The sequence below is a fragment of the Nymphaea colorata genome, chromosome 8 (genome assembly GCF_008831285.2).
Source record: "Nymphaea colorata isolate Beijing-Zhang1983 chromosome 8, ASM883128v2, whole genome shotgun sequence".
In the NCBI taxonomy this organism is placed as follows: Eukaryota; Viridiplantae; Streptophyta; class Magnoliopsida; order Nymphaeales; family Nymphaeaceae; genus Nymphaea; species Nymphaea colorata.
The window spans coordinates 21,532,298-21,557,099 of record NC_045145.1 but is presented as its reverse complement, the minus strand read 5'-3'; the positions used below and the strand labels follow the sequence as shown (position 1 = coordinate 21,557,099).

Below are 24,802 nucleotides of genomic sequence, written 5' to 3'. Positions count from 1 at the left end.
TTCCAACGGCGCCGAACTGACCACCAATCAGAGGGCCCATTCCAACCACCCGCCCCACCATCACTCAAAGATGGCGCAGAAATACACAGACGACCAGGGTCCCCCGCATTCTTTATTATCTATTTTATTACTTTTTCCTATGTTTGGTTTTATTTGTTCTCGGATCGTGCACAGCACTTTCACAGACTCTCTCTCTTTCCATCACCCTACCTTCGCCACTCCCACGTAGCATCATCACCAATACACTAACTATAACCAGGACTTATGAATGGCTGGAAGTTACTTGAATACATAACCTTTGCAAATTACGACATGAATTAGCTCATACGGAATTAAAAATGTATAAAATATTAATTGGGCATTGAATAGAAAACGTGATCGTTCTGTGCCCGTTCATCTCTGCTGTGAGCCTGTTTATAGGAGCGCCTCTCCAATACTGAAATGGCAGGGTTGACGCTCAAACTGAAACGATGAGAAAGCCGAGCTACTGAAAGTAGGCAGCTACTTTCCCACTTTGACTGTGGCCCTCGTTTTGGCTGGACGCCGTGAAGCTGGCTTGTTTTCTTCTGAATCTGCTAACTCTTTCAATTTTTCTAATGCTGTTGGTAGATAGAAATATAGAAATGAGATTGAGAAGTCGGATTCAGAGAATAAGAAAGACCAAAATATGTCCATACCAGATGAATAAACAGGCATAAGGCGTTCAACCGAATCTGATGCAAGTGGATATACGCTACACTTACTGATACCAGCCTTTTGTAACATCTTCTTGAAGCGCTTGACCTGAAGGAGCACAAATGGTTCATGTGCAGTGATAGGATTAAGATGACCGTCAGAAGGGGAGAATACATTGCACCACTGTAGTTCTTAACACTCTAACCGACCAAGTTGAAAGAAAACAAAACATGCAAATAGCCATGCAAAACTTTCATGTTATTCAGGAAACAACGGCAAGATGACTACTATCCATCAAGATAAACGTCAAGGTATATTCATGACAAAAGTAACTACTTTTCTATGAAACTATGCTATGATTGAGACAACACAAAAAATCTTATCCCTGATCACGACCAATAATTGGAATACTACTACCTACTTATTAACTAGCAGGTTCCCACCCATTTATGATGACGGAGAAAATCTTACAAAATTTTATTATGCTTTCTCCCATCACGAAGAACAGCCAAGATATCTTGTGAAGAAAAAAATATAATATCTTTAGAAAAAAACAGCCATCACACCATAGATGTTCAATTCCTGAGAAATACTACTCGAATCAATCACCATGGCCAAGAGAGAAGACAGAGGAGGCACACAATAGTCACGAATCCCAATGTGTGTGTACTGTTGCTTCAGTGTATTGAAAGAATAATAATACCCTGCTACATAAAGAGGAAATACAATAATATATAAGATAATGGTAAACACATCAGACAGAAGAATGCACGTCTCAGGGATTCAGATTTAGTTTTGAGAAGCTTCAACCACTTCCCTTGACTTGTGCATGGTTTTGAACCATGGACAGCTTGTGCCAAAAATCAAAGCCAATATTTGACCAAGTCTTCTTGTGAAAGTCAGTTACTTGATTTTCAGCAAGAAGAAGTTCAATCTTTTTTCAAATTTTGTCTGATGAAATGTTGACCAATCTCAATAAATTTTGTTTCATGTTGATGGATGAAATGAAAAAAAAAAAAATCTTCAAATAGATTCTCTCAATTCAGTCAGCAAATTCCATGTGACATCTGCTGGTAGTAGTCAACATCTTTATTTTGTCTTAGTGCTAGATCTAACCATGATTTTTTATTGTCTGCTACTCCAAGATACCAAATCAGCTCCAATAAAGACATTGTCATCTGGGACTAGCCTTCTTTCATGAAAATCCCCTGTCAAATGTGCATATGGGCCTTTTATCCAACCAACTGGTTTTATACAAGAGTCCAATAGCGCCTGTCAGATATTCTTTTTTTCCTACATCAATACGTCATGGCCACGATTTATACATCAGTCGTGACCTGATTCACAAAATAAATGATGTTCAGTTAGTTTTTTTTTTTAAAAAAAAAAAACACTAATGCATACCTAACTACCATACCTGGTCAGATCATGATAAAGAGTCAGAGAAGATCTCCATTTAGAGGGTTAAGTTTTTTATCGAGTACACAAAGTTTAGCCAATGGTTTGTAAACTTTCATTTCTGCCTTAATAAATATGTCTAGCGTGTAGTTTGGTTGAGTTAAAATAAACTCTATCTTTCTTATCCATCTCCACCCTAAGAAAGTATTGTAAACTACCAAGATCCATCATTTTGAATCTCTGACTGCCATCTACATATTCAACAATAATGTGGACACCTGTCCATAGCTTTAAAAATAAATAATGGACGATCCAGTTCAAATTAATAAAGTCATGTTTCTATTTGTGGATCTCTAGAGAAAAGCTTTAAAACCAAGATTGAGAAGTATGCTTCAAACTATAGACAACTCTCTTCAACTTACGTACATATGCTTTGGGGTTTCCTATATGCCTTGGGGATAGTTTCACGTATATCTCCTCCCTCATGTCACCATGTAGGAACGTGTTTTTACATCTAACTCTACAACCACCTGTGATTAACAGCTAGCAAGAGTACAATCCAAATTGTTCTCATCTTAACAATAGGATTAAATTTTTCATCATAATCATGTACGTTCTGCATTAAGTCCTCTGTTACTAGTCTAGCCTTATATAATTTAATGCTCCCATTGGGCTTGTATAATTTGGTACACTCAATTAGACCCTATAACATTCTTATTTCCTGGTCTCGCTGGAACTGCTTACAATTTGACAGTCATATACAGCTTCCATCTCCTTATTTATAATCTCAGGTTCATTTGTTTGTCTTGGAAACTTGACAAAAAGGTTAAAAGTTCATTTATATTTTAAATTTGAGGAAAAAATTATTGAATTTTCAAGGAAAGAATTCATGGCTACCTCATTTTCAACAGGATGTTAAACTATCTTTTATCTCTTGTGGATGGTTGCCTTGTGGGAGGAATATCTAGGTTACGTATGATGGAAGAAGCATCTTCTTCTTCCCTATTACTGAAGATGATCTGTTTTTTCCTTGTTTACAAATTTGTCAATATTTAAGGGACACAAACCTGTTGACCTCTGGCAGCAATGTGGCACACAGGCATTAATTTTAAACAGAAGTAGATGAATAGCCACTGGCATTGCTAAAAGGGAGTTTTGCACTTGGCAACGGATGCTAAAGCTCACTGTTCAGTTGCATAAGACTTGCACCTTCATCGTAAGCTGCCCTTGTCAAAAACATGCTTCAATGTCTTCATTTGATGATGATATTCCAGTCAAGAGAAGCTTCTTCCCACCCCGCTAGCCACTGGCTCTTTTCTACTCGATGATGATTCTCCCTTCTAAGAACAGTTCTTAAAATATGGATTTCTTGCACTCAAAGAGGCAAGTGAACAGTGGGCTACAGCTTTCAACCTCTTTAAGCATTTATAGCTCAGCATCTTCCTCGAAAAGGAAAAATTCACCACACCCTCCTGTTATTGGACATCCTAGTAAAAACTCCATGCCTGTTGGACTATACATCAGAACCATCAGTCTTCCTCTTCATCATCATCTCATACTGTGAGACCTTTGCAGACAAAATCTCCAAGGCAGCAAACAAGCACAAATATGAAGAGGTTTTTTAGACACGATTTTTAGGCCCCAATCCACTTAATCTTTATTACACTTCGACCTTATCTGACACTTTGCAGCCTCTACAACTGCTAATTGATCTGTAATGCACTTCATTTAAGTACTTCGTCTCTGATATAGAATCCTTCTTGAAGCTGGAACTCATGTTTGAGAAAAAAACTGTTGCTTTTGATATCTGAGAATAGGTATAAACCAATTTGTTTCATAGGTTTATCGTTGAACAATCATTTGATATGGCCATTAGTACCTCATGAGACAAAGTAGAGGTGATACAGGCAACTAAATTTGGATCTTGCTTCATCCAGAAGACAAACTTAGAACTTTAAGAAATTGGGCAGAAGCAACCTCTTTTTCATCTTGGACTTCTTTCTGACAAATTCTAGTGGGAAAGGAATCGATTCATCCAGGTGTCTAGAGGGATCTTGGCTCTTTAAGAACAAAGCAATTTGTCTTTTTCAGACCAAGAAATAGAAGTTGTTGAGTCTTAAAAACAAGTTGGTTCAAGAAATTGGATAAAACTCCGGTTGAGAATGAGAATAATCCATGATTGAAAAGCAGGTAATGACACAATGAAGATGACTGCAAAAAGACACAACCAAAGACCAGAAGTCAGTTCGGAAGGCACCCTTAGATGCAATCCCACTTTAAATGATAAAAAGGTTCCCTTCCTTTTGTTCTCTCTTTTCTTTTCCTTCTACTTTACCTTTTCCCTGGTGGGAATAAAGAAATGACCAGCAATGAAACTTTCCATCAGATCAATTAGCAGTTAGATCAGTATGATATATTTGAACCTAAGCAAACAGAGAAACTTGATTGCTCAGATACTGCATCAGGACTACAGCAACAAAGCAGCCCCTAATGGCTAATACATCTGAGCAATTAATTGAAGCACAATGAGGACCCTCAGTTTTTCATATCCCTGTGAATCCCTGTGAATGACCAGAAGACGACTAGACTGATCTCAAAAGACAGTTCTCTCTCCCTCTAATGCCAGCAGCCTAACACATATTCACTATCCACCATCTCCAACGCATTTTCTTACCTCTTCTACAAATTAGAACTTAACTCTGTGAGTCTCTAATGTGTGAATTTTCATGAATGGTAAATGACAAGTAAGATTACATAATTCTAAAAGCTCCAAAGGATGTTTCAGAACCAAGAGAGATGCTTGGGTGCATTTGACAGACTCAATATACATACAAAAGCATAGGTTAAGTTACACAGTGAGATCATGTAAACCGACAAAATCCCCCATATATCAAAAGCAAAGTGTGCGTTAAGGGGGAAGGAATTCACACAGATCCAAACCTTAGGTCATAGGCTCAGCTGTGTATGATCCGTATCATGCCATATCAAGGATTGAATTTGGGAAAATGCTGCCTGGGAAAATGGCAGGAGGACCAAATGCAGCAATAGATTAAGTTCTGTTAGGGTCCACATCCATCAAAGTTGCCATAAATACTCTACCCTATTGGATGTGAATATCCTTCTGGAATTGATGGCTGCTTTCTTTGAAGTTTAAAGTAAAACAACTAAAACGCTGTGAACTTATTATGTCAAAGTAATCATTAAATAAGGTTTTAAAATAACATCCTAGCTCATAAAGCATAAACTTACATGCTACCTTGTCTCCTAGTCTATAAATTGACTTACTGCCTTTTATTATCCTAGTCTATCTTATACATATAATTGATATGAAGAAATAGTTAACTTATGAATTTATTACCCCAGTAAATTAAACTATATGTGCGACACTGCAACCTGAAAGCTGAAATCATAAACAAGTCATCAAGTTCTTTGAAATTTGATGGTAAGCAAAACCATCCATATAATGACTGATATCCAATAGAATACTTAAAGAGACCTGTGGTGATTGGTTAAGAGGCTAGAACACTTTTGAGAAAATTCACTCATGCCAAATAAATGCTTACAGATATGCACTTGATATAATACTGTAATAAGTAGGAAAAGGGAACAATGAAATCAATAATTAATTAAATTATTATGCCAGCCTTGAAGAATATGGCACTACCTCATCCTTCCTCAGTAATGTGAAGCAACGCCCAGGTCGACCTGCACGAGCAGTGCGACCAGCCCGATGAACATATGTCTTGATATATGAAGGCATGTCATAATTAATGACATTGTAGACCCCTTCAATATCCATACCACGAGTCATGGCATCTGAAGCAACAATGACCTGTATGTTGCCTGCCCGAAAGGCATCAAGTGTTATGCTGCACAAAATTACATTCATGCATCAACACTCCACAAGTCACTAATCTTGTTGTAGACATAAAGTACATATTTTCATGTTAAATTCAATGTCCATATACAGTACCTTCGCACAGATTGATGCTGAAGACGAGAATATTCACTAATTTTAGAAGGTAATTCACCAAAGCAATTCAATAATGTACAAAGTCTGTGGGTCGATCGTACGGATGACGTAAAGATAATGCTCTTCTCTCCACTTAACTTTTGAAGAAGCATAAACAAATAAAGGGGTTTCATCTTTAAATCACAAATCTAAAATAATAAACATAGAAAGATGAAAGCATTAGTTATACTTCTACATAATCAGTTAAGCATCAACTTTGGAAAAGAAAATATGATGAAGCAAACTCAAGAAAATGAAATCGTTAAACCAGAATTAGACTAGCGTTTTACCAGTTTGTAAGATTCTAGCTGGCTAGGGAGTTGATACCGTGTACCAGATGCACCAGTTGTCAAGAATAAAGGATGATATAGATTAAGTTGAGAAAGCTTGCTAGGGTCTCGTGTCAATGTAGCAGAAAGGGACATCTTCATGACTCTTGGATATCTTTTATTCCACAACCCTCTCCCAGGGCCCCTGCAATAAACTATATGAGTATGTGTGGTTCGGTAGAGAAAAAATAAGACAAGGAAATAAGGCTCGTGCATACAATCTTCTCAAGGTTCTCAATGGCCCAAAAGTTGGTGACCCTTCATATTTGAGCATTTGTTGTTCATTCATTTGAGTGAGCTGAAGAACAGTCGGTAACCAAGATTGATATGCATCCCTCAGCAATCTATCAGTTTCATCAATGACCTATGAGCATCAATATGTTATATGTCGAATATTGTCTTTGGAAATTGTATGCACTAAGAAATTTAGAAATGTAGAGAATACGAACTTTAGATGAGAATGAGAAAAGTAACATCGTTCTATTAAAACAAAAGTTGGAAGAAGATAGAACTCCAATATCTTCTGTAGCAACAAGTAGACATCACAGAGAAAACGGTCTTTGTTGCTATGCTTTACAAGGTTCCCCGTAAGAATAACTTGTACATCACAATCTCCTAAAGGCAATGGAATTACCATAATGTTAGCCGTCGGCTAACAAGGTGCATACTAACAAGGTGCGTGAAAGGGAAGAAGAGAAAGGAAACAGAGAAAGAAAGAAAAGCCAACATCAACTCATGCTTAATTAGGGCAAAACACAGGCTTAAGTATAAAGCACTGCGAGTCCGGACCCGAAACATAAAAACATAAAGAAAAACAGATACTGATGCTCAACCTCATCCAACTCCTATTGGATACCACGATCCATACATGGATCATAACAAATACTCCCCCCTTTCAAGAACACCTTGTCCTCAAGATGTGAATGACGGAAATCGCCTCTGCATATCCTCTGGGTCCTCCCATGTATCTAGTAACTCGTCCTCGATTAACCATTCAATAAGCCACTGCAATTTCCACTTCCCGTCCACTTTGAGCCGTCTCACTCCTACTCGACGTAGGGAATGTAGGCCGGTGGGAGTCGCCAAGGCTGGTGCTGCTGTTACTTCCCCTTCTGTAGGTGGCTTGAGGCACGCTTTTAGTTTTGATACATGAAAGACCGGATGTATGGTGCTGCCCGATGGTAGCTGCAATTCGTAAGCGAGATTTCCTACCCTTGTCAGAATTTTATAAGGACCAACATACCTTGAAAGCAGCTTCCTTTGACCTGCCCCTCGCATCCCTACTAAGCATTTGGGGAGGTCGCCTTACGAATACCAATTCCCCTTCTTAGAACTGAAGTGCTCGATGACACCGGTTGTATTGGATCACCATGCGATTTCATGCGGCTGCTAGGTCTTCCTTGAGGTCTTCAAGAATCACATCGCAGCACCTCAATTGCATATCTACAGACTCATCCCGTGTTGTACCCAATTGATACCTTCTAATCGTGGGTGGGGGTCGGCCATAAACAGCCTCAAAGGGGGTGATGTTTGTGGAGGCATGCCAGCTCGTATTATAAGCCAACTCTACCCAAGATAAGTAGTTGACCCATGTTTTGGGGCACTCCCCGACGAAACACCTCAAATAAGTCTCAAGGCTTCGGTTTACTACCTCTGTTTCTGTTTGCGGATGATAGGCGGTACTCATCTTAAGTTGGGTCCCCTGAAGTCTCAAATACTCCTACCAGAAAGCACTAAGGTACACAGAGTCATGGTCACTTAAGGATGGATCATGGCATCCCGTGCCGTCTCCCACTTGCTCTTGAAAAGTCTGCGCCACTGTTTTGGCCGAAAATTGGTGTGTGAGGGCCACAAAGTGTAGATATTTAGAAAGCCTGTCTACCACCACCAATATAACGGACTTACCGTGGGAGCGGCGTAATCCTTCGATAAAATCCATGGATATGTCTTCCCAAATCAGCTCGGGAATAGGAAGGGGCTGCAGGAACCCTGCGGGCGTCATGGTCTCATACTTATTGCTTTGACATACATCATATTGCCGCACATACACACGCACTTCACGCTTCATCCACGGCCAGAAATACGTTGCCCTTAAGCGCCGATACGTTCCTTCTACTCCTTCATGACTTGTACCTTTCGAATCGTGAAAATGCGGGATCAAAATACCTAGCATTTGGCAAAGCTGTCTCGGTCAGGATAAATACCCGATTGCAGAAGTAGATATAAGGGGGCATCATTCATAACCATATTGTCTTGTAGGATCTTGTATTAACTCGGTTCTTATCCTCTGCACCAACGCTGCTGACTGGTGAGCTTGTTGAATATCTGCCCAAATGTCACAATGAATGGCCGATAAGGTCCAAAACCCTCTCCCTTCATGCAATTGTCGAGATAGTCCATCTGCTATTGTATTTTCTCCCCCACTGTGGTGTCGAATCTTGAAATCAAAGCTGAGCAGTTTCATTGCCCAACGCTACACGGCGGGTACTAATGTTTGTTGTTGGAAACAATAACACAGACTGTGGTGGTCCGTCGGCACCACAAATTTCTGGCCCAACAAGTAATGATGCCATCTAAGAGCTGCCAGCACCATAGCAATGAACAAGCTCGTAGGCTGATTTACTTCAGAAGGTGGGCCCCATGGCGTGACTGAAGAAAACCAGAGGGTGCTGGTCTTGGCTCAAAACTGCTCCTACCCCTATGTCTGATGCGACCGTCTCCACCTCGAACTGCATGGTGAAATCAGGCATGCGTAGGACCAGTGCCGACGTGATGGCCTGCTTGAGCTTGTCAAACACTTCCTCGGCCAGTGTCCATCGAAACTGGTCTCCTTTTGTCAGTTGTGTCAATGGCGTTGCGATACTCTCGAAGTTTCGCACAAACTTGCCGTAGTACCCTGCCAGTCCCAAAAAGCCACATAACTCCCTAACCGACTGCGGTGTGGCCCAATTACACAAGGCTAAAACGTTGTCCTCTTCCATTCTCATGCTGCCCTTGCCGATAACGTGGCCGAGATATGTGTGACCTGACCCATCCCGAATGAGCACTTGGAGAACTTGGCGTGGAGGGTATGTTGTCTCATGGTAGATAGAACCACCCGCAGGTGATTTAAATGGGCATATTCATCTGCACTAAAGACAAAGTTGTCATCAAAGAAAACCAGGACGAACCTGTGCAGGTGCGGTAGGAAGATATCGTTCATGAGAGACTAGAATGTCGTCGGGGCATTCGTGAGACCGAACGGCATTACGCGGAACTCATGACTATCCGACATCAAAAAGGCTGTCTTGGGGACATCCTACGGTGCAATCCAGATCTGGTGATATCCGGCTCAAAGATCTAGTTTGGAAAACAGGGTTGCACCTTTGAGTGCACCTAGGAGGTCTTCCACGATAGGAATTGGATAACGATCTTTCACAGTGATAGCATTTAAGGCGCAGTAGTTCACACAAGATCGCCAGTTACCATCCTTCTTGCAAACGAGGAGAGCGGGAGACGCAAAGGGACTGTGACTGGGCTGAATAATGCCATGTTCTAACATCTCCTGCACCAGTCGAGTTAGAGCATCACATTGGGTCGGAATTATACCTGTATGGCGTCCTCTTCACTGCTTCTGCTCCCGATTGAAGCTCTATGTAATGGTCATAGGCGCGGGGAGGAAGTAACCCGTGCGGCACCTCAAACACATCTGAAAATTCCTCTAAAAGGGCAGGTATTCGCGCACTAGTGAGATTGAGAGTCGGTCTCTCTTCTGCAACTGTGTTGGCCAGGAGTAACACGTAGGTAGCGGTTGCTCCCTGTAGCATTTTGGAGGTGGCAGCCTCCCTAACAGGATGCCTTGGAATAGCCGACAAGGTTAGGCGCGTCCCACCTAGTTTTGTAAGGTGCATTTTCATGTTGATGAAGTCCCAAATGACCTCGCCCAGTCCTTTCAACCAATGAATGCCCAAGACAAGGTTTCAATGCTTAGTTGATCTTGTCAAGTGTAGAGTAGTCATTTCCCTGGGTCATTCTTTAAGTATCCCAATACTCTTTCAGCACTTTTCCAATGACAATCAGTAGGGGCATGCATAAACTGACTTAACACACCCACAGCATACGTAATATCTGGGCGAGTAAGAGTGAGATAAATAAGTTTACCAACCAGACGCTGATACCTCCCTTTTCCTTCCTCATCCAAGATAGTCCCAGATTTGATACTTATCCTTGTGCCAGACTCCATTGGGGTAAGAAAGGGCCTGCATCCCAGTTTACCTGTCTCTTTTAGAAGATCCAACGTGTATTTTCTTTGGCTCATAACAAGCCCAGTCTCGGATCGCGCGATCTCAATCCCCAAGAAATACCTTAGTTTACCCAGATCTTTGAGATCGAATTCTGCAGCTAACGTTTCTTTCATCTTTCTTTTCTCCCCCTCGTCGTCACCTGTGACAATCATATCATCAACATATACAAGTAAAAGGCTCACCAGACCATTTCTCTGCTTGATGAAGAGGGTGTGATCACCATTTCCCTGTTTATACCCATTAGTCTTCATTACAACCCTTAGTCTTTCAAACCAAGCTCTAGGGGATTGTTTGAGACCATACAAAGCTTTCTTGAGATAGCAACACTTCCCGTTCCGAGCATACCCAGGCGGCATGCTCATATAGACTTCTTCCTCAAGGTGACCATTCAAAAAGGCGTTCTTTACATCAAGTTGGTCCATGCTCCACTTCTTTTGCACTGCAAGAGCTAAGATGACCCTTACGGTCTTCAGTTTCGCCACGGGAGCAAACGTCTCAAGATAGTCAATCCCATATTTCTGGCTAAACCCTTTAGCAACAAGACGAGCTTTATAGCGTTCTACAGTGCCATCAGATTTGTACTTCACATTAAACACCCACTTGGAGCCAACTAAGTGAGTTCCCTTGGGGATATCAACAACCTCCCACGTATTGTTCTTTTCCAATGCGTCCATCTCTTCTGTCATGGCCTGTAGCCATTTAGGATCCTTCCTTGCATCTTCCACTGACCTGGGAATAACAGCCATAGATAAAGAGGTAACAAAGCACTTGTAGTCTTTACTGAGTTTTGCATATGAAACAAATCTCTGAATAGGATGAGAAGTACATGACCTGGTGCCCTTGCGCAGAGCTATGGGAAGTTCTTCATTCATTGGACTTGGATCATCCGGGGTGGTCACAAGATTGGGAAGATTGGGATTGGTAACATCAACATCTTCCATCACATCCTTCTTCTTCCTGCTGTAAACCTGACCAAATAGGTGATCTCGAGAGGTGAAAAACCACGGGGAAGCTCTGACCTAGGGGCAAACCGCAACCCTAGGAGAGAGAAATTAATATTCACTTAACTCAACAATTACATGTAAGTGAAGAATATATAGGAGGGAGAGGAAGAGTGCCGCCTAGGGTACCGAGCCCCGCCTCGGTATCCGTACCCCATAGGACCGGGTCCAGATATGGACCCGGTTCCCAATACAATATATTCTAACAAACCCCATCCGACTCCTACTGGAAACCACGATCCATACATGGATTGTAACACAAAGCTACCGACCTATCCCCTTCCTTTGGCAGATTATCCATATTTTATCAACCAATGGTATGGGACTTTTGGACATAACAGAATACGGTGAAAATTTAATGTTATGCAAACATGATTTTCTCCTTCTTAGGAATCAAATGGAGACTGATCTATTGGGATCAGAACTATGAATGTGTATCTGAACCCAACTACTTTACTGAACTATATAATAGTGATATCAAAACCGAACAAACTTATAAGAACAATAAACATGAGAACAGACATTTCAATTGGACAATATAGTAGGATCATTTGCAATTAGACAGTCAATACATTGTACAGTCTTAATGACTTACTAGATAGCAAAGATGCTCTAGTGTAAAACCTTTGGTGGTATTTAAATGGTCCATCAATCGCCCTGGTGTGGCTACAAGTATGTCTACAGAACTTGTTAGTGACGAGCAGAGATCTGGTGGATCACAAGAGAATTCCATAGGGAACTTGGGCTTCTGTACCAGAGATGAAACCTCTTCAGCCATTGAAGACTGCCCAACAGCAATGCCTACTTGTAGCCCAACTGCAGGTGCAATAGCAGAAAAGACATCCATGACCTGCATCAAGGGACAGATGCAAAACATCCAAAGATGAGGATAGGCAAGATGAGGACAGTGATCATAAAACAGTCAGAGAAAATCAATCCCTAACATACAGGTTCAACCAGTTTGCTTAACATTATTTTGAGTTTCATATATCAAAATTCAAAGAAGTCAATATCAAAATATCCTAATTTTCTTCATGAGAACAGATAAGCAGATTGTGTTTGATGTTGGCCTTGGAGAATGAGAAAATGCATGAAAAAATAAAATGTAACTACTTTTTCTATAGAAAGCATCACCAACTGAACCACACCTCAGTCAACAAGCTAAAGAAAAAAAAAAAAAAAAAAAAAAAAAAAAAAAAAAAAAGAAAGATTGCAACCTCACTGTACATTGGATGTGTACTTGCAAACATGAGCCAGGATGCATCTTTTTCATATGTTTCTCATCTTCTCATAAAAAAATTGTGCACAGATTGCCTTAAGTTTAACAATATGATAGTTTTGGCTGTTCTCCAATCTCCACTAGGGATATTACTGGTATTTTCAAGAATGAGTCAGTGCATGATACAATCAAAGGTAACATCCTTTCCCTATAGGATAACTTAGCAACTAAGTCATGCCCTAGTTATATGCTATGAAAAAACAAAACAAATTACAGGCTCACCCTACACTTTGTTGTATTTTTAAGATTGAGTATTCCTCCATGTGCTGCTCTTCACTTCCTCCAAGTGTGTTATTACTAAACAAAAACTTAAATGCAAGGATAGGGAGGCATTGTGGGTGTATTAAGTATCAACTATATCATATGCATAAATATATATATATATAACACAAAGAGGGACAAGCACCACCCAGGCCTGCATTGCCTAATCCCACCAATACACTATAATCACAAAAGGATGTTTCCAAGGAGAAGACTTAGTTGTCAAGGCATCTAGGTGCCAGCCAATGCGTGTCTGGCCTAAAAAAGCGTTTAATATCTAGCAGACTTTTACTCTGTTGCTAACATTTCAGTTCTTGAGAGCTCTTCTGTAATCAAGTCCATCTAGAATTAGTTGCCATTAACCAAGAACTGCATTTACTATGTAAATGAAGATGAAGAAATTTACCAATATTTAACAAACTTCTACTCTGATACTTGTGTACTGAATATTTGATGACCATGAATTAATAAGTATATGCATCAAAGAGGATTTTCACAATATAGTAATTTAGGAAATGTTTTATGCTTCATGTGTGGACTACCATCTACATGGTTGATATTGTTTTTTTGCAGCTCTAACATCAGACTATGCTAAAGTGAGGTCTGCACGTATTTCTCTGATTACTAGACATGCACTAAACAAGAGAAACTGGTGGTCTTTCTACCATAACCTAGGTTTTAACATGGGTAAGAAGGCTGGGATAGGTTCCAGAAAATATTTTTTAGAGCAGACAAATGGTTTTATAGAATATGCACTTAATGTATGGCTGGAACTTCCACTAGATGAATTGATATAGAATATGTAATTAATGTATAGCAAACTGTACTTAAGAACAGAAATTATATAATATAAGCATATACAGTATAACAGTGTACAATAAAATTACAGAACTTGCTTTGAAGGGAAGGTGACTTTTCACCTTCCCATGGACTAGGTGTGCTAGTGCCTAGTCCAGCCTAGGCACACCTAGGCAACAGTATGACACGTGTCGCCTAATTGATGGAATTAGGCGACGGGTGTGGACTCACGCCTAGGCTTGGACTAGTCCATGCCTTAACAACTAAAGGAGCAGATATAGACTCAACCAAAACTTAGCCCAATCTCCAGTTTAGTGGATCGCAATCCACTTCGTCGCTTCTTATCCCACTTACACACTTAAGACCTACAAGGTGCCTCCATAAAGAAATAAGCTCCATACGCATTGGACTTCAAGTCTGAGAGCTGAACAGCACAGTGATAGTGACTATAGGCCCAACCCAAAACTGTTGACGCCCCCAGTCAGGTGGATATAAACTCATCCTATATTTGGTTGCAATTCTACAGCAAAAGAGTTATAAACCAGGGCAGAAGATAATAACCAGAACCAAATAAATATAGTTAACAATCTTCCTCAAAAAGTTAGATATGAATTCCTCTACCATTTTTATAGTTTGGAAGTTACAACAAATGCACCCAAACCAACACAACATGGTGCAGGTGCGGGTGCAATGTCCAAGATTTGCAGGTGTAGACAAAGGTTATAAAGTGTAAACTCTCGAAATAGCGCCTTATACATGACCAAAAGTAGGGGAGGCAAGGGCTCAAGCCTTGAACCCATTCCAACCTCTCTCCTTTTCTAATTTCATGACAGGCGGGTGTATCACTTTCTCTGTCTCATGCTGTTTCTTTTCTACTTTCCGCCACCTTCTTCTTGTCATTCTTCCTGCTCTGATTTTCTTTTTCTTTCTCACTCTTCTTCTAAGCAGTTGCATCTCCAAATGTGATGAACTTTGTTGTTGGACAATATGTCAATAAAAAAAAGTCACATGAAAGGAAAAGCACTTAACACAAGCAAAATGATTGTAAATACAAAAGGCACACTGATGTCTAGCCATTCCCATAAAACAACTGCATTTGCAACCTAAACAAAAGCCATATCCTTTTATTGTTCCCAAAAAGGGGAAATAAACACATCCACACAATATTTCTCCAAACATACATAATTGTCTGAGAAAAGGGTTTTACATATTGTGGAGATATATACACAAAACCCAACCTGCAGTGCAAGATCACGAGTAGGCAGCACAACTAAAGCCCGCAAGCGTTTCAATTTACGAGTAGAGAGCATTTGGACAATTGGTAAAGCATAAGCCAAGGTCTTGCCACTTCCTGTTGGTGAGTTTATGCATAAGTCACGTTCCCAGCCACCTGGTCCAATCGTCCCTTGCCAGACTGCCACTTGAATCGGAAAGAGTGAATTGATTCCCATTTTTTGTAAAGCCTTCACCAACCTAAGCAAATACACAATGTGAGATACATATTCCTATTTATGGAAAATGATTAACATAATTGAAACCAAACAAGCAGGCTTCCAACCACTTTCAGCAGCTGATGAAATCAAAGGATGCCCTTAACAGACAAAGGAATCATGACACGAATCAACAGGGTTTTGCAATTATTTTGGTTATGTTGCCATAGAGATATAAATATATGTCTTGGCAGCATTCCAACACCATTTCTACATCAATTTTGCGTTCTACATTGACATATATGGGAGTGACATATGAGGTTCTATACATGTTTCACGTCCTAGATAATTATGTGTCATTATGTAGTTCCAGCCTTGGCAAATGCATTCATACATTTAACCAAAAAAAAGAAAAACCCCGAAAGTGGTAAAACAGCTTGGCTTGCATGCTCAACTAACCTGGCAGGTCTCCAACAAAATGATATGGCTGGCAAAGAAGACCAACTTTCTACCTCAATACTAGACGGCAACACCACCATCAAGGTGGTGAAAATATGCATGTACTATTTTAGCTACCATCTAGCATATTTTATGCCACCCAACATGTTACCTAAATTGACATTAAAATCCACTAGTCACATGTTCATATTGGCTAAGTTCCACCCAACTAAACATGGACCAGACAAATCTGGAGGAACATCATTAAATTGATTATATGTTGTTCTATTATTTGAAATGCTTTCTATCATGATCTTTGCTGATGATGTGATATAAGCCTTATTTTCAAGAGCCTTAAAACAAAGTTCAAGCATATATTAACAACAGTAACAACCACATACATTGTTGGAGAAAGACTACATGAACTTGGATTAGGTGGTTATATCAATAACTTAATTTGACACCAGGTTGCCAGCACATAAGCACAGACTCCAAACCTTCAAAGGAACTAGTACATTTTAATAATTCCACCAACTCTAGCTCAAAGGTACCAACCCAAGAAGCAGAAGCAAGAAAAAATAGAATTGTGGAATCAATACTCTGATCCATATGTGAGGCAAGTTAAACTCAATTTGCAGAGTAATCTAGACGAACTTCACCGCAGCCTTCAACTTTGTTAGATTATTTGTAGTGAATCATGAGAGACCCTGACGACCATTAGGTCCATTACTAACTTCCAAATAATGACAATCAATTGGTCAATGCTGTGGAGACACTAAACCGTTACTTCCATGAGAAGCTGCTACAGACAGTTTCTTCTCAGTATTTGAGTAAAGAGCATCATGACAATCCTATCCCCCATTTTAGTAATCATGTCAGCCACAATCTACAAGCAAAAACTAGATCCACTAAATGACATGCAAGTTCCATAAAACACATACCAACCAATAAGTCTTCTTGTTTCATCACATGCTTGAGAACTATTGACGATGCACATATGAAGCAGAAAGTCTAAGATCATCCTACACAAGGTGGTGGCCACTCCTAGAACTTCAAAAAAGAAATCATGCATAAAATTTCTTGAAAGAAGTCCTGGCTCCTTCTAAAATTTTCAAAACATATGCCTGCCTCCTGAAATTTTCAAAAAAATAGAAAGGCTGCAAGTTCTAAGAAAGTATTTAGAATAAGGGAGCTTAGTGTGTTTTTATGAGCTTGTTATTCTATATATAACTGGCCCCACCTACAAATATTTCTTGGACTCTCCCCTTATCTAACAAAGGAAATAAGCTGCCAACCCCATACCTCAGCCTCATAATTCCTCTTCTTGGAGCCGCTTATGTTTCTGGTTTTACCAACACAGCTAATTTTATACAATGGCAATGAAAAATGAACTCATCAATTTGACATGGTGTTCATCAACTTAGGGCCTAAGACACATGGGTACGGGTATGGTGACTTTAGAAAATTTGTCTATGGGGGTACGGCAAAGTGTATATATATATAATCCACAAAATTCTCAAAATTAAAGAAAAATGAGAAGAAAATATATAGAATCTTGGTGGAAAACAAATAAAAAAGAAGGTAAAAATCAAAATAAAAAAAAAATAAGTTTGAAAATACATTTTTTTATGTTTTGAGATACAACCATAACCATGTACCCATGTCGCCGTACCCGTGTACCGACATGGGTACGTGAGCAAATCACATGTACCCGTGTGACTTACCTTAGGACATAGACTGTGTGGTTCTGTAATTGCTATAGACATCGGAAGCAAGGTCAGAAATGGACTATCATGGCTATAAATGAGAAGTTATCTATACTAGAGCCAAACCATCTGAATCCATCATTAGCTAAAGATAAGTTTCTCTTATTTCATTAATTTTTATCAATCATCTAAACTACAATGCCAGTAATGTATTTTTAACTTTGTCCAAATTAGAAAGGTAGTTTCCCACTATATCTAAAGCAAGTAGCTCCACGCCTCAACTTTTTCAACAATGGTTGGAAGGTAAGTGCAGTTCCCAATTATGCCAAAGCTTACATGTATTTTTGGGAATGCTTTCAAAACTTAAATGTTTCTGAAAATTTATTCAAAATATTGCATGTTTATTTAGATCTTTCTTAGAGGTAATTGGTAAATGTTCCACCCAATTCTGGACCATTTAATTAACGATTAAAAAAGGACAGGCATGTTTTTTACAATATCAATAACATAGGTATGCTTTTTCTGTAAAACAGTTACAGGCGTGTGGACATTTTCCTAAAAAATCACTCATTCTTCCAATACATCAAAAGGTTGTGACCAGTCATCATTTATGCTTTCTATTAGTGGCTCTTGAGAATTCCACAATACATAGTGTTGTTGCAAAGAAAAAGAAAAAAGAAATATTCGAAGTAAAAGAAATAAATCCAAAGTGTAAACACACACAAGAGAGAGAGAGAGAGAGAGAGAGAGAGAGAGAGAGAGACCTGGGATCTAAGTAAGGAACAACTTCGAGAGTGCATTCTTCATAAGAATCAACATCCACTGGATTCCTCATCCATGGCAGAAATGGTTCACTTTTATTCTGTCCCATTGACTCCTCAAACACTTCAACTCCCTTGTTAACCATCCTGCAGAATCTTACTTGAATAAGGCTTCCATGTATGTGGTTCCACCACATATGCTGACAAACACATAGATTTTCGGAAAACCTAGTTTGGCGCCTGATTTGTTGAGAAATTACAAATACCTGATACTGTTTTTGAGTAACAGTAGTTAGCTTACAGCCACCTAGCTATCTAAGTTTTGTTATCTGGGGTAAAAATCTAATTTGCAAATTTCCTCAGAAGAATAACCCATTTTAATACTTTTCAGTTAAGGATTAATCCTTGCATAAAGAAAGGGCCTTCATAAATGTAAATCCAGCTTAGCACGTCACTCGTCAGCTGGGAAAGTAGCTAGTTGTTTTTCAATCATCAGTACACAGAAACTGATGGTTAATTAATCATCCAGTGATATTGAGATATTTAAATCAAATAAAATTTTATAAAGGACAAAGAAAAGTCAGGGAAGATTAATTATACGATTCATTCACTCTCTGGACGACAGATCCTGAAAACCTAGATTTTTCAACACTTGGTTTTAACTTCTTAGGCAGTGATTGGATGACAGGTTAAAACTTAAAACCAGTTATTTCCAAACTAGTTCCGTGAGAACTTGGTTTTATAACTCGTAATACTCAAGGCACAATAAAACCCTTATTTGTCCTAAACCCTACACTGAATCAAACAACAGACTAGAGAATAATTCAATCAGATAATAGCCAAATGAGACAGTAATCTGAAAGCAGCAAATATTTTTCATTCGAAGGATGAAGTTGAGGATACAGGAAATCAAGACGTGTTTTTCTTTTTTACATTTTTCTCTTGAACATTATATCAAACGTCTGGTATGCAATTACTAACAAGCTAATCATTAGAAAACATAAATATAAGTATGAAAGGTGAAGAACATAGAAAATGGTCAACGCTTGGTGTCCATGACAATAAAGTTCAAGGAGAAGGTATTCTCTGGAGCCAGAAATTTTTGGCTATGGGGCACTAGTACATAGTATGTGAAAAAAAAATTCAAATTAAAAATATATGTTATTTTAAAAATAAAGCAAATAATCATAGTTATGTGTTTAATCACATATTCTTACCTTTCATGTTAAATCACAAGAATAAAAACTGATCCATCTGCAACTAAATACTTCAACTATCTTAATATAGCACAATTTACCTGAGTGGCCAGTAGCTGGAACACGTCTCCCGCAGGAGTCCCTGAAGCCAGCAGAATCACCAACGGCAAATATACGTGGATGACCCTTCACTCTCAGGGTATCATCAATTTCTGCTTGCTCACCAGCATTTGGAGGAAACAGGCACTATTGTTGGGACCAACCAAAGGCAGTAATGGCTTAGAACCCACTGCACAGAGTACCAGATCTGCTTCCAAGCTTTGACTTTGCAAGCTTCTTTCAGCAGGTAGAAGTTCCAGAATAAACTTCTCAGATGCCTCTCGCTGGTTGTTTACATAACCTACTTCACTATCATGAAAATTTTCAATTTTGTCAATCTTTTTTATGCAGCTAACGTAGTACCCTAAAAACAGCTCAACATTCCTGGACGAAAGAACCTGCATATTCTAGGCCTTAGAATTTCTTTCACATTAATGTATTAAATCAAGAAAAAGAGAAAAAAGAACATTTTCAAGTGGTAATCTAGAGGAAAAGCGACAGCTACAATAAGATGGGTGAACCAGTTCAAAGTTGCACCATCTTAAATGAGAGATCACATGCTTGAATTGGATTGGTTTAACCATATTTGTGCTGAAGAACATAAGAAGTGCCCGGATCTCCCCTGTGCGGTCGGTGCTACGGTGGTTGCTTTGTCCCGAACTGGCGGACTCCCAGCTACGATAACTACGGTTTATCTTCCCCCTCGTTTTTTTTTTTTTTGGTTTGTTGCTTCTGTCTTTTATGTTATATTTTGTTAGGTTGTTTTCTTGAAATACCGATTGTTCTCCCCCATCTCCGCCTTCAAGCTGCCCTAGCCCTTCATGTTTCTCTCCTTTTCCTCTATCTCCCAAGACCTAGCCGTTTCTGTTTCTGGTTCCAGGCCCGCCGGAGTCATTGAGAGAGTTATCTACCCCCGTTGGTCTTTGCCGTTCATCAGCCTCTTTAGTTGGAAGAAGGAAGAAGAAGAGAAAGACGTGAAACTTTCTGTTTCCGAGTGATTGAAGATTTCAGCAGCGACAGTGAAGTGAGTAATCCTCTCTCTTTCTCTCCCTCTTTCTCCTAAAACTGTAGTTGGTACTTGTTTCTTTGCTCGAGCTTCGTCTTTGTTGTTTTGAGCCAGATTATGCAGGCTCCATCACAGTTACACCTGCTCGTCCAAACACCTAGCAACAATCTAAGCATGCTAGGGTATAGAGCTAGGGATATCAATAAAACTAATTTCGATTGCACTGTTTCAATAAAAATTGAATATAAAAATCTTGATGTTAAAATAAGAATCATATTTGGATTTAGAAATGACACCTTCACATTCAGATTTAGATTTAAATAAATATGCGATCATGTTAATAGTCGTTTTAATTTTTAAATAAATATCTAGTATTCATCCATCTTGAAGTTGGTTCTTCAATTCAATTTCGGTTTAAGAGTCAGACTTGTATTCTGTTGTGAATTTAAAAATTAGATTCAGATTATAAATTCGGATTCAAATTCAGCTATAGTATGAACTTTTCTTCATCATATTGCAATCCAAATTCAAATACGTGGACGTCGCTAAAAAGGATATTATAGATGATACATCCTACTCGAATCAGATCGGTTGCAAGAGCAAGAAAAATTGCTTGGAAGTTGAAACTCAAAAATCAAAAGCGTTGCATTGAATTCGTACAAAATATGATGCACTTCTCGCAATTTTTATAGAATTTCCACGGCTCGCCAAAGGTTTCAGTTCTCACCGGTGAACACCTTCTTCCGGCGACACTAGAGAACGCAGCAGGCCATGTCTCGGCAAGCGACTAGGTACCCGCCCCCATCTGTCGTTCTGATGGCACCGGCCGACAACCCCTTCTGGTTTTAGGGCTAATCGGCCGGCAACTGTTTCTAAACTCACACACGCGCACGTGCATACATATACGCACATACATGTTGACTGCCGTAGGCACTTGGGAATGCTTCTCTCAGTAGCGGTGCATCGGAAACCAAAAACTTAAAGCCTTAATGGGAAACATTTTGTTTTCCCGCCCATTGCGACCAACCATTCACTAGAAAGGGGAAGGGTCGAAGCAGCGAAGGGCCATTTCCAAGTGCTTCTTCTTCTTCTTGAATTGTTTTTTCTTCTTGAATCGTTTGAATCATTTCTTATTATTAAACGGTTGTTTTGTTGGCTGCCTGCATCAATAAGATTGGTGTTGTTGTGTTGGGCTTTCAATTTTTCCCCCCTTTTCAACACTTGTTTAGTTTGCCTTCCCACTATTTTCCTCTGCCTCCAGCCTCTTTCCCTTGTTATGCTCCAGCCTCCAGGTGAGGTTAGTGCTTCCGTCTATGGTGGAAGAATCTGCAAGCATCTTGTTCAGAGATTTTCTCTTCAAGACTTCAACCGAGAATTCCTAGCCAACACCAGAATCGCGGCTTCGCCCCTTCGCGGCTTCGCCGGTTTGCCCCTTTTGTCTTCTGGTTGTCGTTCTTGTGGAGGCAAAAAAGTTCTGGTCTTAAAGTAAAATCAGTTGACTTGATAGAAGTGTTAAGTTTTGCACAAATCCTTGAGTTCATCCTCTTCTTAATCGTTTTTCTGCTTTTTATTTTGGCAGATCTTTGAAAGGGATGAATATTGAGATCGTAATTGCTTCCAGAGGTGTGCTTGTGCTTGTTAAATTTTCTCCTTGTATGCATGATTTTCCTTTCATTTCCAGAGTTCATCATACTCATTCACTTTTTCTCTTTTTCCATTTTTCTCAAAATGTGAAAACAGACATTGATAACAATCTAATTCGCTGTTCGAAAGGAATTTTTTCTTTCCCAAGAACTGATCATCATTTCGATTGCTCATGCTCTTTCATTCCTCTATGTCACACGGATACGGGTGCGGGTACCCTATGGGTACCGGTATGGGTACGGGGACACTGGCAATTTTCAAAATTTTAGGATACGCGGACACGGTGAATATTATATTCAAAAAAATTAAAAATGATAATAAAAAAAACATGCAATTAATAATTCTCTCCTACAATCTCATAAATCATAAGAAAGAAAGTCTCAATCAAAACATTGTTTTTTCATCACCAATCTCATAAGGCAGATCAAAGAATTCCAGACTTCCAGTTCAGGAGAAGAAATACATATTCAGTTAATCATAAGGCAGGAAATTAGAAAGACAAAAAGAAATGCAGTTTAATGTAAAAACGAGATTCAGCAACAAAAGAAGAGACTTCAGATTGTGCAATCAAGAAAGCCAGAACCAGTCAAACACACAAAGAGACTTCAGATTGTGACTTCAATAACATGTTTAATGGATTCAACTCTTCAAATATAGAAGGACATATCCAATAAACAAAATAATAAGTTAAGGAGAAAAAACGATGGCAACGAGGGCATGAACTCTGAAACGGCAGTTCTTTACGGCAAAGAAAACACAAAGAGAAAAGGAAGAACTCTGAAACGGAAGAACAAAATAAGAAAAAAAGGATGGAATAGACGGAACAAATCGGCAAAATCCCCAAATCGGAAAAAGTTGAAACCCTAACTTCTAAAAGAAAAAAAACACTTACCTGTCTGTCGCCGTCGATCGCCGGAGCTTGTTGCCGTCGCCGTAATCCGCCATTGCCTACTCTGCTGTCACCGCAAGGAGTTGAGGGTCGAGCGTAAAACGAGCATCGAGGGTTAAAAACTGAGACGAAAAAAAACATACCTCTTACTTTGTAATAAAAATTGTTTTAACAAAATGTGAACATCTTTAATATGTTTATAAATATGAACTTAACATAAATCATGTTTTAGTTAGAGTTATTTTTGCAAAAATCTTTATATTATCAAAATTTTCCATTCATTTTTTTATTTAAAAAACATTATCAAAGCAAAAAAAAATCTAACTTAATCCATTTTTATCATCAGCTCCCTTTTAAGATAGTATCTATAAGATTAGATTGCAAAAAAAAAAAACTTACATATTTAATTTTAATAAAATTGATTTTCGTCTTTTACCCAAGTGGTCTCGAATTTACCACTTTCCATAAACCTCACTTATATTTGTTGAACTTGTGATTTTATTATTATTATTATTAGTATTATATATGTGTATATATAATTATGTATGTATGTATAAAAGAAATTGAATGGTGATTCTAGGAGTTGACTTGGGGCCTGATTCATCATGAAAGAAAACAAGAAAAAAAAGTGATAGGTATCGTTGAAAAGAATACATTATTTGCTGAAAGCTGTTATGTAAGAGACCCTTCACCTTTGCCTTCCAAGTTCGAATTCTTAGCCTCTGTCATTATAGAAGCAGTTACCAACCTAGGAGGTCGAACTCAAGGTCTATAAATTGTATACATTTTACGACATTTTCTTTTGTTTTTCTGTTTTCTTTTTTTCTTTTTTTTTTTGTAAAAAACAGTGACGCATCGGCATTTGAAATTCATATATGATGGAATGACGTGCTTGACAGAGAAGGATTTCCAGTAAGCTATTTTTCTTTTTCTTGACTTGGAAGTTTCTAACTTGTCTTCCCAGTAAGGTCATTTTCCAGTGCACATGCGTGAGACAAGGTCACATTCAGGCGATTTGATTCCCGAAAAATTTGGCAGACAAAGATTTATTAAGAGTGCATTGTAGTATATAATATTATATACAATCTACCTGATGCCAGATGATTAAAAAAACTAAGATGTGTCACTTAAAGCATTATAAAGTATCGCTGCATCATAAACTGTCACTAATATTCTTCAAGTGATTGTTCTTAAGAATAGTTTTTAATTTGTAGTCATTCGGTAACTTTCATAATCTAACATATTTGGACTCCCCGTACATATCTGAGATAAAGATACAACAACCGTTAATACAGTAATTCTTGTAGGCTCAAATAAATGAAATCTCTGAGCTTCCAGAAAAAAAACAAAACAAAACAAATAGAGTCGGTTTTTAGGTTCTCAACCACCTCGAATACATATATATCATAATAGCGTGTCAAAGCTGCATGAACCATGAGATCCCATTTAGGGACCAGGGAAAGAAAGAAAGGGACCACCAAAAAAAAAGATTGTGGCAATTAATTTTGGACTAGGGAGAAAGAGAAAGAGACAAAAAAAAAAAGATAGATTGTGGCAATTAATTGTTGGTTTAACTTAAGTAATTTGGTTTCAGTAT

At 38.8% G+C, this 24,802-nt stretch overlaps 1 protein-coding gene across 6 annotated transcripts; it reads right to left on the bottom strand.

The window, feature by feature from the left end:
- Positions 1-262: 262 nt before the first annotated feature.
- On the bottom strand, positions 263-23,343 carry LOC116259200 (DEAD-box ATP-dependent RNA helicase 1-like). 6 transcript variants are annotated; one of them, XM_050079314.1, is made up of 12 exons: positions 23,209-23,343; positions 19,669-19,975; positions 18,375-18,518; positions 15,275-15,509; positions 12,294-12,548; positions 11,529-11,665; positions 6,633-6,758; positions 6,376-6,559; positions 6,047-6,234; positions 5,738-5,942; positions 678-783; positions 263-599 (listed from the first exon to the last, which is right to left on the bottom strand). In XM_050079314.1, the coding sequence occupies exons 3-12, from the start codon at positions 18,515-18,517 to the stop codon at positions 502-504; spliced, it is 1,677 nt and encodes a 558-aa protein (XP_049935271.1). In that variant the 5' UTR covers position 18,518; positions 19,669-19,975; positions 23,209-23,343; the 3' UTR covers positions 263-501. The 6 variants fall into 6 exon arrangements, with proteins under 6 accessions (XP_049935271.1, XP_049935270.1, XP_049935269.1 ...); XM_050079313.1 differs by having other exon boundaries at positions 19,669-19,970; positions 23,209-23,338; XM_050079312.1 differs by having other exon boundaries at positions 19,669-20,064; positions 23,209-23,328.
- Between the last annotated feature and the right edge of the window lie 1,459 nt (positions 23,344-24,802).